At 44.3% G+C, this 15,324-nt stretch overlaps 1 protein-coding gene across 1 annotated transcript in view; it reads right to left on the bottom strand.

Moving 5' to 3' along the window:
* The window catches only part of KIAA1211L (KIAA1211-like ortholog), a 26,437-nt gene that overhangs the window by 7,059 nt on the left and 4,054 nt on the right, over positions 1–15,324 (bottom strand). Inside the window, exons 3-7 of the mRNA XM_009998658.1 lie at positions 13,980–14,115; positions 13,456–13,620; positions 12,764–12,832; positions 9,308–9,538; positions 5,517–7,128 (exon numbers count right to left, since the gene is read on the bottom strand). Of these exons, the coding sequence (XP_009996960.1) occupies positions 5,517–7,128; positions 9,308–9,538; positions 12,764–12,832; positions 13,456–13,620; positions 13,980–14,115 (2,213 nt within the window). The remainder of the gene's footprint in view (positions 1–5,516; positions 7,129–9,307; positions 9,539–12,763; positions 12,833–13,455; positions 13,621–13,979; positions 14,116–15,324) is intronic.

Here is a 15,324-nt window from a genome sequence, read left to right as displayed (position 1 = left end):
TTATTTATTTCCCCCCCCCCTCCCCAGGCTCAAGCTCTGATGTTACAGATGAAATTTCTTCTGCCTAAATATTGTGGAAATAAATGTGCACACTTCTCATTGATAGTTGGATGTTATCCTTCAGCCTCTGTCAGACTGGCTGTATGAGCAATAAGATGAAGATAAAACTTGAAGCTTTATGTACAAAAGATCTGTGATTGACTTGTTATTGTTCTTTGCTTTATACACACACAGAAAGAGAAATACATCCCCATTTCTGTCTATTGACAGACAGATAAGCTCAGGGTATTCCAATGCATCTGGGGGTGTGGGAGCTGCTTATCTGGATAACCACAGCAAAGACATATTGAAACATTACCCTGAGATTTAGGGATTGATTTTTTTTTTTCTTTTACAGGTGGCCTCAGATATTGTACCTGTTCCCTTTAAATCTAAATACCTTTGTGGGTTCAAAACACAGCAGAGGCTCTTTGTAACATGTAATTCTCATACTTGAAAATGAGCATCTTATGCCTGCAAGGACTGCAAACAGTGGTTGCTCTTTACATACATCTGTGCAGGCAAAAGGTCAGAGGCAGAATACTAGAGCCTTTTGAAAGTCTCACCTCTAACAGCAAGCAAAGCTAACTTGTGGATTCCCTGTGTATTTTAAAAGCAAACATTCTCAAAACTAATCCAAACAACTTTACACAGGGAGATTACACCCCCTGTATACAAGCATGGCATCGTTCTGTAACACTGCCTTATGCATGCAAAAGCAGAATTCCACACTGTGGTATCTTAGCTCATTTATAAAACACCAGTTATTTTAAGATGGGCTTTACAAATGCATGTGGCATTTAATATATCCTGGCCTGCATACTTCCCTTTGTTTATTAAAAGGCTACGTGTCAGTCACACCCTATTCCTTAAGCTCAGACAGACCTATTCTAAAAGATTCAGCTCAGTATTTTTCGACACTTCATTCTTCTCTGAGCTGTTCTTTGATTTGACTTTTGGTTGGATCTACACCCCTGGTGCCAGGAGCCTTTTAGACACGAGCAACTGCTGTGTTCGCATCGTTCATTGCTGGAAAACAGCCCTGTTGCAAAATAGCCTGTCAGAACCAAAAAGGAACTTCTTTTGGAAAAAAAGACAAAAAAACAAACAAACAAACAAACAAAAAAAGACAGCTTCCTTTCCAGGTACAGCCAGAGCAGCATTCATGTCTTTTGATGTATGTAGAGAAACATTTTTCTTGTCTTTGCCAGACAACACACACCAATTTCATTCCCCGTTATGTGAGCTGTCCCTCTCCAGGTTCCTTTGCCCTGTTAGAGCACATCTCCCTGCTGTAGCTCCTCAGCCACTGATTTTTCTATAACCCAGTATGCACATTCACACAGGGATTGCTTGTGGTTTTCCTCCTGTAATAACCTGTTAGCATGTGCTACCTGTTTCTGCCCTTTCTGGGATTTATAGCAAAGTGCATCGGCCCTAAAGAGCACAACTTAACCTTTTAATTCTTGCAAAGACTTGTGCCTTTAGCTGCAGAAACATAGAAATTACTCCTTCTGGGCTGACTAATTTCATGCAGCAATTGAAGAGCCACACTGCAGCCCCACAGAGGCCAAGCAAACCCCCACTAGCTCCCCACGGAACTACAGGAGTGTTGCTCTCTCAGCCCACATCCCACCAGCCCTCCTGTTGCCTTTGGTACCAGGAGTTCTGAAAAGCTAAAAATGGAACTGAATGATCCAAATTGCTCCTGCTTTCCCCATGTCACAGCAAACTGACTTTTCTGGACACGAGTGTACATGAACAGGGAATTGCACCCTCTTGCCTCACCATTTCTCAGCTTGTCATCTCGTTCAGCCCCGGAATTTCCTAACGTGCAGTGAGCAGAGACTCCCTGACAGCATCAAGTGACCCTCAGTGGTGATGACAGCTCTTCAAAAGGGCTGAGGAACTCGAAGTCTAGGAGAGGGCTGGGTACCAGCATTAGAGGTGATTGGAAAATAAAAGGAACTGAGTGTCCCAGCAGATCAGAAGGGCAGAGCTGGCTGGTAAATCACACAATCCACGAAGGGCTGTGCTGCTCATGCTTGTCAGATTTCTTCTGCTTGCAGCTGCAAAGATGTGCTCCCAATGCTCTGGGGCTGAGGCAAAGGTTTCAAAGGGCTTAAAATGGTGCTTGGGCAGGGATAGAGGCCTGCTAAGCCCTCATTGCATCCTGTGGCTCTTCTAAGTCTCAGAAAAGAGGCATCACTGCTTGTGGTCACAATGCTGATCCCGTTCCCAAGGCTGGGGTGGTGCCAGGGCAGGCAGAGGAGAGGGGCACACCTTGTTCACCCACAACTTCAGGCTGCAGCTCAGGCTGACATGGAAACTCAGTAAGCAGGAGTGCTTGGTCAGGTGTCTGAGGAAAAAGTTATGCAGTGGGGCAGGCAGGGGCTTGGGGCAGTTTGGAGAGGATTGCTTTGTATTTAGAATGAAACTGTTTCTGAGTCCTGGCTTGCCTAAATATTAGAGCCCATTACCAAGTGACTCAAAGCTGACAATGAGTGGAAAACTTGTGGCAGCTTCACTTAAGGTCATACAAATAAGATGGGTGGGACAATAGATAAGGAAAAAGATTAATTATCACCACAGACCAGTATGATGCACCATGTTAGACAACCTTATGCCATAGAGATCTGGTGTGATACCATCAGGTGGAGAGGAATCTACCCAAAACCTAGCTCCTTCACCTGCAGCCCCTGCTTCAAATTCCAAGTGTGTGCAGCCCTGCCAGGGGGGGCAGGGCATGACTCTCACCCACAGATCCTATTTTGCAGAGGACAGTCCTGAGCCCAGGGACACAGAGTTCCCTTCACCTCAAGGCTGATGTGTTAGAGGAGACCTGGATGAGGGAGTGGAGAGTATCCTCAGCCAGTGTGCTGGTGATACGAAGCTGGGAGGATTGGCTGATACACCTGAAGGCTGTGCAGCCAGTCAGTGAGATCTAGACAGACTGGAGAGCTGGGCAAAGAGGAACCTCATGAGGTTCAACAAGAGTAATTGTAGAGTCTTGCACCTGGGGAGGAAAAACACTATGCATTGGTATAGCTTAGGGGTTGACCTGCTAGAAAGCAGCCCCATGGAGAAGGACCAGGTGGACAACAAGTTATCCACGGCGCAGCAATGTGCCCTTGTGGCCAAGAGAGCCAAGAGTATCTTGGGATATATTAAGAACAGTGTGGCCAGCAGGTCAAGGGATGTTCTCCTCCCCCTCTACTCTGCCCTTGTAAGACCACATCTGGAGTGTTTGTCCAGTTCTGGGCTCCCCAGTTCAAGAGGGACAGAGATCTACTTGAGAGAGTCCAATGAAGGGCTACAGGGACGATAAAGGGACTGGAACATTTGTCATCTGAGGAAAGGCTGAGAGACCTGGGGCTGCTTAGTCTTGAGAAGAGAAGACTAAGAGGGGACATTATTAATGTCTACAAGTATCTGAAGGGTGGATGTCAAGAATGGACCAGCCACTTTTCAGTGGTGCCCTATGATAGGACCAGGGGAAACAGCACCAAGTTGCAACAAAGAAAGTTCCACTTCAACATGAAGAAGAACTTCTTTCCTGAGAGAGTGACAGAGCCCTGGGACAGGCTGCCCAGAGAGGCTGTGGAGTCTCCTTCTCTGGAGACATTCCAACCCACCTGGACACGTTCCTGTGTGATGTGCTCTGGGTGACCCTGCTCTGGCAGGGGGGTTGGACTGGGGGATCTTTCCAGGTCCCTTCTAACGCCTACGATTGTGTGATTCTATGGTCCTAAGCCTGGAGGAGAAATGTGCTCCCTGGCTTCATTCCTTCCCCTTCGCCCTCCTCCAGCACCCTCCGTCTCCCACCCTGCCCCTGCTGCAGGCACCCTGGGACTCAGCAGGAGGGATGTGAGAAAAGGCTGTGGGCAGAAGGGCTAGTACCTCTGCTGCTTTTGCTTTTCCTCTGCCAGGACAACCCTGCTGCGATAGGTCTCCACTTCTTCCAGGTATGACACTCCCCAAAATATGAAGCAATGTGAGATTTGGGTGTCACTACAAGTAACCAACTACTTCTCAGGACAGGGAAGAGGGTAAAAAGCCTTCAAAGGGGGCATGGTGATGATACAAAGGAAGAGCATCTTGCCCACAGGGTGTGGGGTGGCACTGGCTGAATGGCCATGAGGGCCTCATCCAGCCATGGAGGTCAGGAGCTGAGGAATCCCCTCCTTTATGGCCCCTGGGAGATTCAGAAGCAGGAAACACAGCTGGAGCCCTGCAAAAAGGTCTGCAATGCTGCAGCAGACGACAAATGGAACCAGCAGTCACTCAGGGCATCAGCAGGTCACCTCTGGGGCCAGGAAGAGGCTTTTGTCACCCTACAGACAAGTGGCCTGCTATGCCCTGAGGTCTTCTGGCTCAGGGTTTCACCACTCTGAAGCTCAGAGACTGAGCCAAGTGGAAGAAGTGCAACCAGAGGCAGGAAGCTCTGCCATGGCACGAGGAAACCTTTTCATCTGCTTGGTCAGCATCTCCTCCTCACATCCTTAACATCACACCCGTGACCAGGCAAATTCAGGGCAGGGAAGAAGTTTCTCTCACGTATCAGAGGACCTAAAGATTTTCTTTCTCCCCCTTTGTTGTCTGAAGTGAAGAGCAGAGCTCTCCTGCTGGAATTAATGGATTGTACTTCACCTAACTTGTTCACTGTCACTGCAAAGACCTCAGACAGCGGTGCCATTTCCAGTCTTTTCTGTTCTCTGACTGTAGCACACAATATATTTGTGTCCAAAGGACTGATCTGAATGTTTTTGTGAACTCTAACCCAATTATATAATGCAGACAACAGGGTGAAAATTAACAATCTGCAGTAGACACAATCTTATGGTCTCTCCTGGCTTTAAACTCCAGGAAGCTGCAGGGCAGTGAATTTTTTGTTTTAAACAAGGAATGAGTAACGATAAAGATGGATAAATGAATAAGCAAAGCTCACAGGAGACAAGAAATAAATGGCATGTTGAGCCTGCCAGGCAGTTACTAGCATTTCTGCCTCAATGCTAGGGTGAAAAAGAAGTTCTAGAGGTCTGAGTCACTCATCCTGTGCAGGGCACTGCACTTAATATGTGCTCCTGGCTTTGAATTGCCATGCAGCCACTCTGATGGGGACACTTAGTGGCTTGGTATTTCTGCTTCACAATACTTGCTAATGCATTTTCTTTTTTGACTGTCACTTCAAACACCCTTTTAAACAAGGCCTTGAAATGAAAAAAAAAAAAAAATTCACAGGCAAAACTACCTTATTCTGTCTGCTGTTTCTTCCCTGTGGTCCATCTGACAATCTTTTCAGCAAGAGAGAAGCAGGGAACAACATCACTGAAGGCAGAGGCTTCAGGTCAGGCTCAATCAGTGCTGTGACTGACATGACAGGGTGTTTGAACCTGTGAGAACCACCTCACACCCCCCCACAGGTGAGGTGGTTCCTCTCAAGAGAATGTAACTGTATGAAGTATTGGGAGTCTTACCAGGCACTTTACAAGGATTTGACTTTCTCTCCAAGTCTCTGTCTTCATTTCTGGATTGAGAAGGGTGAATGTCTTTGTCCTGCTTCTCCTTGTTTGCAGTAGTATTTGGAAGGGTGATGTTTTGGAAGGCTGGCTTTTTAGGCAATGGAGGTTTGCTGCTAAGCTGTTCTGAGGACTTTGCTTTGGGTTTGATCTTTTCATTCAAAGAATCACCACTATCTGTGTCACCTGCTCTCCTGATCTGTGCCTTATCACTTCTGAGAGCGGAAGAAGGTCCCTCATTTTCTAGATTAAACTCTGCACTGTATCTTTTCATTCCTTTTGATTCCAGTGAGGAGGTGTCTTTGTATTTCAAGGACAGCGAAGTGGATCTAAGTTTCACTGGAAAAGGACTTCTGTCTTCACAGCTTGGCTGATCCTGAGCTACCACCAAAGAACCACTTGGCACCGGCACCGCGTCCCCGGCCGGAGAAACGCAGGCAGCCCACACGTCTGGGGGTTGGCCTGTGCCCTCAGGGTCACACTCTGGCAGCAAAGCCTGATTTTTGCTGCCACCCTTTTCCTCCTCCGGATCTGCTCCCTTCTGCACTTCTTCTTTCCACTTCTCACTTCTGGAGGAGGCCTTTGCTTTGGACAGGGAGAATCCGGTATTTAACGGGCTTTCCCACTCTGATCTTTCTGGGAAGTGGAGGCTCCTGGTCCTCGGTCTCTCCCTTGCTGAGGAAACAGAAAACTTTCTCAAGGCATTGAGTTCATTGGCTGCTTTTTCAGCTTTCTTCCCCAAAATTTCCTCCCTGTGGAGTGGTGACTGAATGTTCTCCTTAGCAGAAGCAGCTGTTTCTTGTGCAGTCTTTGTTTTCTCTAGAGAGCAGGAAGTAGCTGATCCCATCAGCTTTGAGGAAGCAGGATGTGAAACTTGGAACGAGTCCATGGGCTGGGAAGAACCTATGGAAAATTGCTTGCTGGATTCTGACAATAGAGCAAACTCTTTCTTTGTCTCCTTATTACAGGGCATTGCCACAGGTATCTGTTCATCCTTCTGTATATGTTCTTCTGACCCTTCCAAACAAACAATACTACTCTTGCTAATTGAAATGTCTTCTTCTGATGGGATTTTACTAACTGAAAACACAGGAGGAAGCTCCTTATTTTCTTGATTTAAAACATTGACTGACACACCACTCACAACTTCAGACAACAGAACTGGTGTTTCTGAGGAATCTTCCTCCCATTGTACTTCTCTGTCTGGAGTGGAGTAGGAAGAAGCTGGGGGGGCTTTGCCTTCTAACAGCGATGAGGACTCAGACTTCACATGCATCATTTCCAGAGTTGGTTGGCAGCCCTCTGGTGCATTCTCTGGGAGCAGGGCTTCCTGTTCAACAGCAGACTCAAAAGTAGGCTGAGTCATCACTGGTCTCAAAGCTGGGGGAAGGTCCTCAGGCGTTCTGGGCTTCATCCAGGAAGACACATCCTGCACTGCAGCTGTGCTGCATGGCAGCTCTTGGTCGCTGGGTCTGAACACAGCATCTGGTAGGTCTGTCTGCATCTCCTTTTCATCATCCTCTTCTTCTAGGGTAAAGCTCAAATCTGTCAGGGATTCAGACTGGGTCCTCTGCAAGAAAAAAAAATATCAGAAAGCCCCATCACCATGCACAGATTATCTTTTTTTCTTATTCATTATTACATTTACAACTGAGATCTTAGAGAGGAAGGCAATACTTGTCTCCAGTGCTGAGCTTGCTCTTTTCTTAACCTATTTACTGTGTGCTTTTTTATCTCAGCAGACCCTGAAATAATGTATTTAACCAATTTAAAAGCAAAGAGTGACACTTCCTTCTGCACAACTAGTGCTTTCATGCCTTTGTAGATGGGAAGTTCATCAAAACAATGGCCACTGGCCTGGCCTTGGCACTTGATTCCCCAGAGCACACTGGCCATGTTGTGTTGCTCTTAGGCAAAAAGCAGCACTTGAAAGAGAAAAAGCTGTCCCTTTGTGTTTTGCTACTCCATACTAGCATGAAAAATAAAACAGCCCATTCCTCAGAAAGCATGACTGAAGAGGGGTGGGTACATAGAGAGAAGAGCAAAAGCTTAACAAGTCCATCCGGTTATGACACGTGGTGCCAGCTGAGGATCAACCCCCATATGGCAGTTTTCTGCCTCATCCCAATGCCATGTGGCATTACAGACCTGCCTCCTTTGTGTAAAGGTCTTTTTTTTTTCTTTCAAGAGTTAGACTATTTGATAGAAGCTTATAAATGTGTATGTAGCTACCTGTGAGGTCTTGTGATTAAGCTTCAGGTAAGGACTAGCTAAATATACAGGGTGAAGTAAAAGAACATGTTGAAGCTGCTGAATATGCCTTTTCATATGGTGCCTGCATCAGCTCACTGATTCACTGCAGTTTGTTGAGTAAATAGATCTTTGGGATGTAGGGCCTAATACTGAGAACACTGAACTTGCTGGCTGAAGACAACTTGGAGGGTTCTCCCAGCTTCTTGTCTTTCAAGTGCAACTGCAAAGACAGAGCTGCAATGCTACCTGCATTCACAGTCCAGATCCACAGGAACTTAAAAGCAGAAGACATCAGGTAGCCAGAAGTTTGGTGCACAGGCAGAGTCAGGTGGGAAAACATTGGAAATTGCATTACACAAAGATGTGAACACTCTCCATGGAAAATCAGGAGAGCTCAGTCATCTGGTAGTTTGCAGGCAGAGCAGGTAAAGCAATTGTATTTCAGTAATAATGTCACAACAGAAGAGGAGGTTTGATCAGTGAGTTATTGCCTTGCGTGCTTTTCAAAATAACGGGCCTCAATCATTATGTTGCTCACACACCATTATCCCTACCAAGCCCAAAGATCACTCACAGATTTTTGAAAATACAGAATATAATTTAAGTAATACTTAGAGACAGAGAGAATAATACTCCTGGTGTCAGGCAAGCCAATTTAATGGCTTTAATGTATTTAAAAACACTGAAAGAAACCACAAATACCAAAGTGCAAAAACTATAGGAAGAGCAGCAAACATCTGTTCTAAAAAGAGATGAGAAAGAAGAAAAATTAAGCTGTGTCCTTCACAAGATATTACACAGAATAAGAGATGTGGTGTTTTAAAAGGATGTTTTAAACCAATTCTTTTTACAGTGTACACTTTCTAGTATTTTTTTTACTAGTATACACCTTTTTTCTTCCCCCCCCTGCCCCCAGCCTCTCTGGGGAGACTTATTTTAAGTCTCTGTAGTGCACAGAGGTTTAGAACTTTTGGAGCAGTGAGAGGGATGAGTTGAGTACAGTTCTAATACCCAGAATTTTGCTCAAATTAATAGCTCACAATTTATTCTTTCTGCACTTTTTAAAAATATCAGCCAAATCATATTTGGAAAGTTAAAACAGCTCCTCCATCAATCTCTCAAAGACTCAAGATTTTACATGATCTTTCAGACTAGAAACAGCACACAGTTTTATCATAACACTTTCAAAAAAAGTTTTAAAGTAAGAAATGAAGCAGTGAGTCCCAACTTCTGCATTAAAACCAAGATACTAAATTGAACAGCACAGTCGATTTAAGAAGTTGTTACACAAACTGTTGCAGCAAGAGTTAACAAGTCATCTCATCATATTTCATGGCTTCCTAGTGCCTACTCCAGATATGTAGCCTCATCAAATAACAGTTATTAAAACCCAATGAAATGCCCATGCCACAACCTGACTTTTATATGAATTTGAAATGAAAAGTCCAGTAAGAACTTCCTGAGTTGGTGATGACACTGTTTATTCCCACAAGTACCTGAGAAAATCTTCTCATTTTACTGGATCTCTGGTTCCGGGGTTTGATTAAAAGCTTGTGTTTAGCAGCAGAATTATCTAAGCAAGATGAAAGCTCAGGTGGGGTGTCAAAATCAGCTGAAGGTGAGATGGTACTGTCAGACATCTGGGGAATTCCAGTTTTAGCACTTCCATGCCTAGGGAACAGCTGAACATCTGTGGAGTGAGATCTAGAAGAATGATCCAATGTAACCTGGAAAAAAAAAGAAGGCCCAAATAAAAAATCAAACAAAGAAACAAAGACATGAAAATAACAATCCTACAAATACAGGGCCATGTTTATTGGCATTTTAAAGTTCCCTCTTTTTCTTTTGGACATCTCTTTGAAATGCATTGCTTTTGCTTATGTTGCACATAGTGTACTGGTGTTAGCACTTCTGCATTTTTAGCTGCTTGAATATCATGCTTTACTGTTCAGAAGGAAGGACCAAATCACATTTAAGTTGAAGATCTAAGGCACGCAAATACGTGGCCAGCATGTTTTAGAAGACAGATTTATGAAGAGTTCTCCCTGACAGAACATACAGGTCCCATTTCCTTTCTGTGTCTGTCCTCCAGCATCTATGTATAGGTTCCTACCCACAGTTATGCTGGGCTGGAGCATCTCTAGTTTCCTATGTCATCAGGTCCCTTCCAACTCTACAACACCCTCCTAAAGACAAAAGGATCAAACATCAATGGCTTTGACACTTAGGTCAGCTTGCACTTTCTCCTCATGTATTTAGATTTGAAAACTAACCAAGGAGTTTTCCTGACATGTAAACTTCCTTTTGTAGACTGTTCTGGAGAAGGAAAATGATGGACAGTTCCTACTCCAGGCTAACAACCTATGCAGAAACAACTGAATTCACCAAGGGATGCAGTACTTTCATGGAGCTGGAACCCAACTTGACTACAAGGCTTCACCAAAAACTACCCTAATCCCCAGGGCTGACACAAAAAGGAGCCTGAAAATGTATAAAAAATTACTCAAAGAAGGGATCTGCCTTTGTCTCAAGTTCAGTTTTTGCAAAGAGGCAAAATTATGTTTCCAGACTATCTGTCACAGCATGAACGTGACTTCTGACAACTCATGACCCTTTGCAGGCTTGAAATTCCAGTTAATTTCATTAGAGGAAATTTCCTCTTTTATTGTTCTTGTTCTGTGGGGTTTCTTCTTTTTTTCTTCTTCTTTCTTCTTTCTCTGGAAGTGGTATCTTACTGAGGGGGTTGAAGAAGGGGAGAGCAGGACAGTGTTAATTTGATTTAAGGAGGGGAAAAGCATCAGCTGTTTTCTGCAGGTAGAATCCTGCATTACACACTGCAGAAGATGCTGTGCAGTGCAGTGAGGGCCTGGTACAGCTTCCTCAGTGGCCAGGGGAAAACTCCCATTGATTTTAGTGGATCCACAGCTTCTGATCTTGCTTTCTATTTAAAAAAATAATAATCGATAGCTCAGCCATGCTGAATAATGGATGCTGTCGTTAATTTTCACTCTAATATCTGCAGTCTTAGCACTCAAACATGACTAATGTTGGATACATGTAACAAATGAGACATGACTGCATTATACAACAGCACCTAACAGTGAAGACACAGAAATTTCAGCTCTCTGATAAAGGCACAGCACATGTTCTCTTTCAAGGCACGTCGTTATTTCCCTGCCTTTCATCTGGCTTCTGCTTTTCCTTGAGAACTTTGCATGTCTTCTTGTTGGCAGTGCTCAGGGTTGGCCACTACGCTGGAAAAACCAAGAGTCTTGCTGGTCACTGAGATTTCAGCAGCCTGAGTGCCTGTCATCTCTGAGGCAGCTGCAGGACTCGCCTGTCCCATGAAGTCTGGCTCTGGGGAAGCCTGCTAGAGCAGGGGAAAGCTGGCAGAACCCTTCCCCCAAACTCCACGTCCACATGGCTCAGCTGCCCTGCAGATGGTCACACTGGGCAGCACAAGGTGGGGGGACATGAGCCCCCTGCCCAAAGCCAGGGTGGGATGGTCACGAATCTTTCCTCCCTTCTTCAATTCAGGAAAGCTTTCAAGTCCCAGCAGGGTGTCCTTGCTGCCCCAAAACCTCAGGGTTGCATCGTGCAAAACACCTCAGCCCTGCAATCCCCTCTGGTTTCTAAAAGCAGAGCTAACCTCTCTGAAATGCCAGGTAGCAGACACTGTGGTTTGAGAGGTGGTTTGTGGTTTGAAGCTCCAGATGGGGCTGCTTTCTGGCTGGGCTCTGAAAGTGGGCTGGGCTGAAGAGAGCACTGAGCAAAATGATGGGCCATGTGGAAAAAGCTGGGCAACCACTTAGTCACCACCACGTCGCAGAAGTCAGCCAGTGAGTCAGGGGGTGATGGTAATGGAACAACAGGGAGACCTAAGTCCTCCTTTGGCAAACATGCATCTGGACCAAACAAATGTACAGGAAGCCTATAGCAGTGTTCAAGAAATGCCTTCCTCGAGTGTTTGGCTGTTTTTTCTTTAAAAATATTAGAATTTCACTGTATATAAGGAGTGTTTCAAACAGCTTCCTGTGGAATCTAACGAGTGTAGATAGAAATCTTTGCTAAGCTCTGTTGCACCTGGTTTTGAAATGCATTTTGCATCATTACCATGCAATTGTCAGCTCAGGGCCATCTTCTCTAATCCCCTTCTGCAGTTCCCCTCCAACCCTCCTCCTGTTTCTAGAAAGCACTTTTCCCTTTACCCCCTGCATTCTTTCCACCACGACTCCAGCAGCAGACAACTAAAAGGGACTCTTCAGAGCCTTTCAAAACTGTCCTTTCATCAGGCAGAAGGGCTGGCTGCTGATTGAAGAAAGCCATCTATTTGCTTGTACTCAAGCCCTGAAAACATCACTTCAGCAAAACTCACAGCTCGAGCTGGCTCATGTGGCCAGAATCAGACTGAAGGCTGAACCTCAGACTCCTGAGCAGCAATGTCAGCCACTATTATCAGGCAAACACTTCCTGCATCAGTAACCTTGTACTTAAAGCCAGGGGACGGGCAGATTTCAGGGGATCTAGATTTTATTCACAGCTCCTCAACAAGCTTTCTTTTTATCCTATGCATGTAATCCAACCAGCCTTTGCTGCAATTGCACACCATTTAAAACACAAGGGTACTGTTTCAGCATCTAAATCTGGTTGTTCCATCTTTGGAGATTAAATCATATCTGTAAAGTTTCCTAAAGGATATGAGCAATTCTAGAGGGCTTAATTATTATCAATGGGAGATTACTTGGCATCAGATTTATGTTGACAAATAATCTTAACTTTACATTAGAAGGACAGGCATTAAAAAAGCAAAGCAAACAGGCAAGCCTGCAATTACATACACACAAGGTTGGGTTTTTTGCAGCAGATGGGCAACAAAATAATATTTATGCCTTACATTTCTATAAAAGACTATGCATAATTGCTTGGCCCTTAACACAGTTGGCAGAAGTTACCTGTTCTTCTTCTTCACTGCCTGTTCCAGCTAAACTCAAAGAGCTAAGGTGCTTGTGAGAGTCAGAGAACTGTGGGATGGAATGAGGAAGAGATTCAGTGAAAGATGACAAACAAGATGGATATACTCACAGAAACCATCTACACAAAGTGCACACAGACACTGACAATGTAAGTTGTTTTTCTCTACAGTCTTAAGGATTAGCAAGGACATTGCAAACATAAAGTGTAAGACATGCAGATAAAGAATGAAATAATGTATAACAAAACTAGCATTTAAAAAGGAAAAACAGCTTCAAATTCTTTTCTGTTTCTTTTTCCCATGACAGCCTAGAAAAGCACTAACAAAGAGAGCTTTCTTATCAGCACATTCTAGGGAGAATACAGATTTTTCAGCCTTTTTTTAATGCCTGGCAACTCCCTGGAGTCCCCAAAAAAACCCCATCATCCCAATGTACACAGACAAACACATCCTCTCCTCCCTAGTTCTGCATTTTCTAGCATGATATTTATGTTTTAACAGGAACAGAGATCCTAAGTGCACAGAGATACAGGATTTTTCCATTTTGAGTAAGGTTATTTTAGACATAAAGTAGTGACACATATAGCAAACCAAATAATGTGTTCTGCCTTCCACACATAGGTAAAACAAGTCATTAAGCATTGATTTTTTGTCAACACCAGTACTACTCACTCTTGGTTTTGTGCCTGAATTTAGGTTTTCATGAAAGAAAAACATTTCTGGAGGACTCCTGGGCAATCCATCATCTTCAGAACTGGTCCCAGCATCCTCTGTTCTCTTTGCATGAAGTACAAGTGGAGGTGGAGGTCCCAATTTCATGGTAGGCTGGAGTTTCAGCTTCAGTGTGGCATAAAATACATTAGCAGGTGATAGTGATGGAGGTTTCCCCAGTACATTTTTTTAGCTCAGGTCAACGAGTTACCTTTATTTTAACTTCACCATTGGAATCCAGAGCACAGGACTTTGGGTGTTCTCTTAGGGAGTCAAACAACCTCTCCATTTTTCAACTATCACTTAAGTAGAACCAAGACATGACACTGCTGTCTAATCTACAAATGCAACATTTAATGCAAGCTGCAGGCAGGTATTATTTACTAATCAAACGTTCGATCACAAATATTACCCCCAAAAAATCAAGTCTGAAAAGATGTTTCACCTCTCAGATTTGAAAAAAAAAAAATCTGTTGTGAAATTACCTGTAAAGCTCGAATCCGATCAGAAACGTTTTCTTGAGAAAACACCCTGACTGGCCTTGCAGGCTCTTGCCCAGTCTCAGGGATGAAAATGCTATCGTGTGATAAAGCTCTGCTTCCCAGAGTGCCTTTGTGTGCCCTGGAATAACACAACAAGTGGGTGAAAACAGACAGGCTCTTAACTCAGGTGGTCTGCTGAACATGGGGTGTGAGATAGGTGTGCACAGCACCCACCACACACGAGGTTCCAGACCTCCCTGTGAATACAGCACAGTCATTCAGGCTAATCTAGGCAACACCTTGGGAAACCAAACAGAGATTTGCTGCCGCTGTTACCTGTCGTGTTAACAAACTGAATCAGGGTTAGAGACAGTTTAACCCCAGCAATTGAGTTACACCTCGTGGAAAGGCTACTGCCCCTGAGCTGGAGCTGGGTGGCATGGCAGGGCCTCAGGCAAGCCCAGCTGCAAAATGGGCTCTCAAACCAGGACAACATAAACGGGCCTGTATGTAAGATGGACTAACTTCTTGCTAATGTAAGAACATCTTGCAAATGACTGACCATCACCATGGGAAGAATAAGTACCTTTGACTGCTGAGGCATGGTACATATTGCATTGAATGTATCTCTGCCATACAGGTCATAAACAAAAATATTCCAGGCAAAATGTGCATAAATCTTTACAAGATGCTTATAAGGTCTTGTGCTCTATATCAAGATCCCTGGGATTTTCTCTTATGGGCCTGGGGGACACTTTTTTTCATGGACACTCTTTGTGGGGTGTTGAGAGGAAGCAGGAGATACTTTCTGGGTTGCTTCCCTCGTATTCTGTTTCCTACTTCTGGTGCACTTGGCATGCAACTGCTTTTGCAAAAGTTCTGTGTAGGGCATGAGCACCTTGTTTCCTGAAGGAAATGGTAGGGGAGACCCACAGACAGACAATCAGTTGTTAGGAGGTCTCTTGTGCTCATATTCCTCAGCTTAGGTCATAGCCTCACTGAGCAGGGACCAGAAATGTGTGCACAGAGCATCTCTTCTGGGAATCAGCCTTTTAAATGTTTCAAGTAAGACAGCTATGAAATGGCAAACCAGGGTACAGAACACAGAATTGTTTGAGTTCCAGTAAGTATCAAGTTAATTGAGTGGACACTCCAGAAGAAGGGGGGGGGAGGGGGGAAAGAGAGAGATCTGTGTATTTTTAATGTGTATTTTTGGATCTTAGATACTGTCATAGGGACACTCAGGAACATAAACAAACATAGCAGAAAGTAACATATTCCTTGCAATGGCTGCTAAAAATATATTGGATAAAACAATAGCAGGAAAAAAAGTTGATTCATATTCCTG

This window comes from Chaetura pelagica, unplaced genomic scaffold (assembly GCF_000747805.2).
Source record: "Chaetura pelagica isolate M959 unplaced genomic scaffold, ChaPel_1.0 scaffold120, whole genome shotgun sequence".
Lineage (NCBI taxonomy): Eukaryota > Metazoa > Chordata > Aves > Apodiformes > Apodidae > Chaetura > Chaetura pelagica.
The sequence above is the reverse complement of the archived record's forward strand: the minus strand, read 5'-3'. Positions and strand labels throughout refer to the sequence as shown.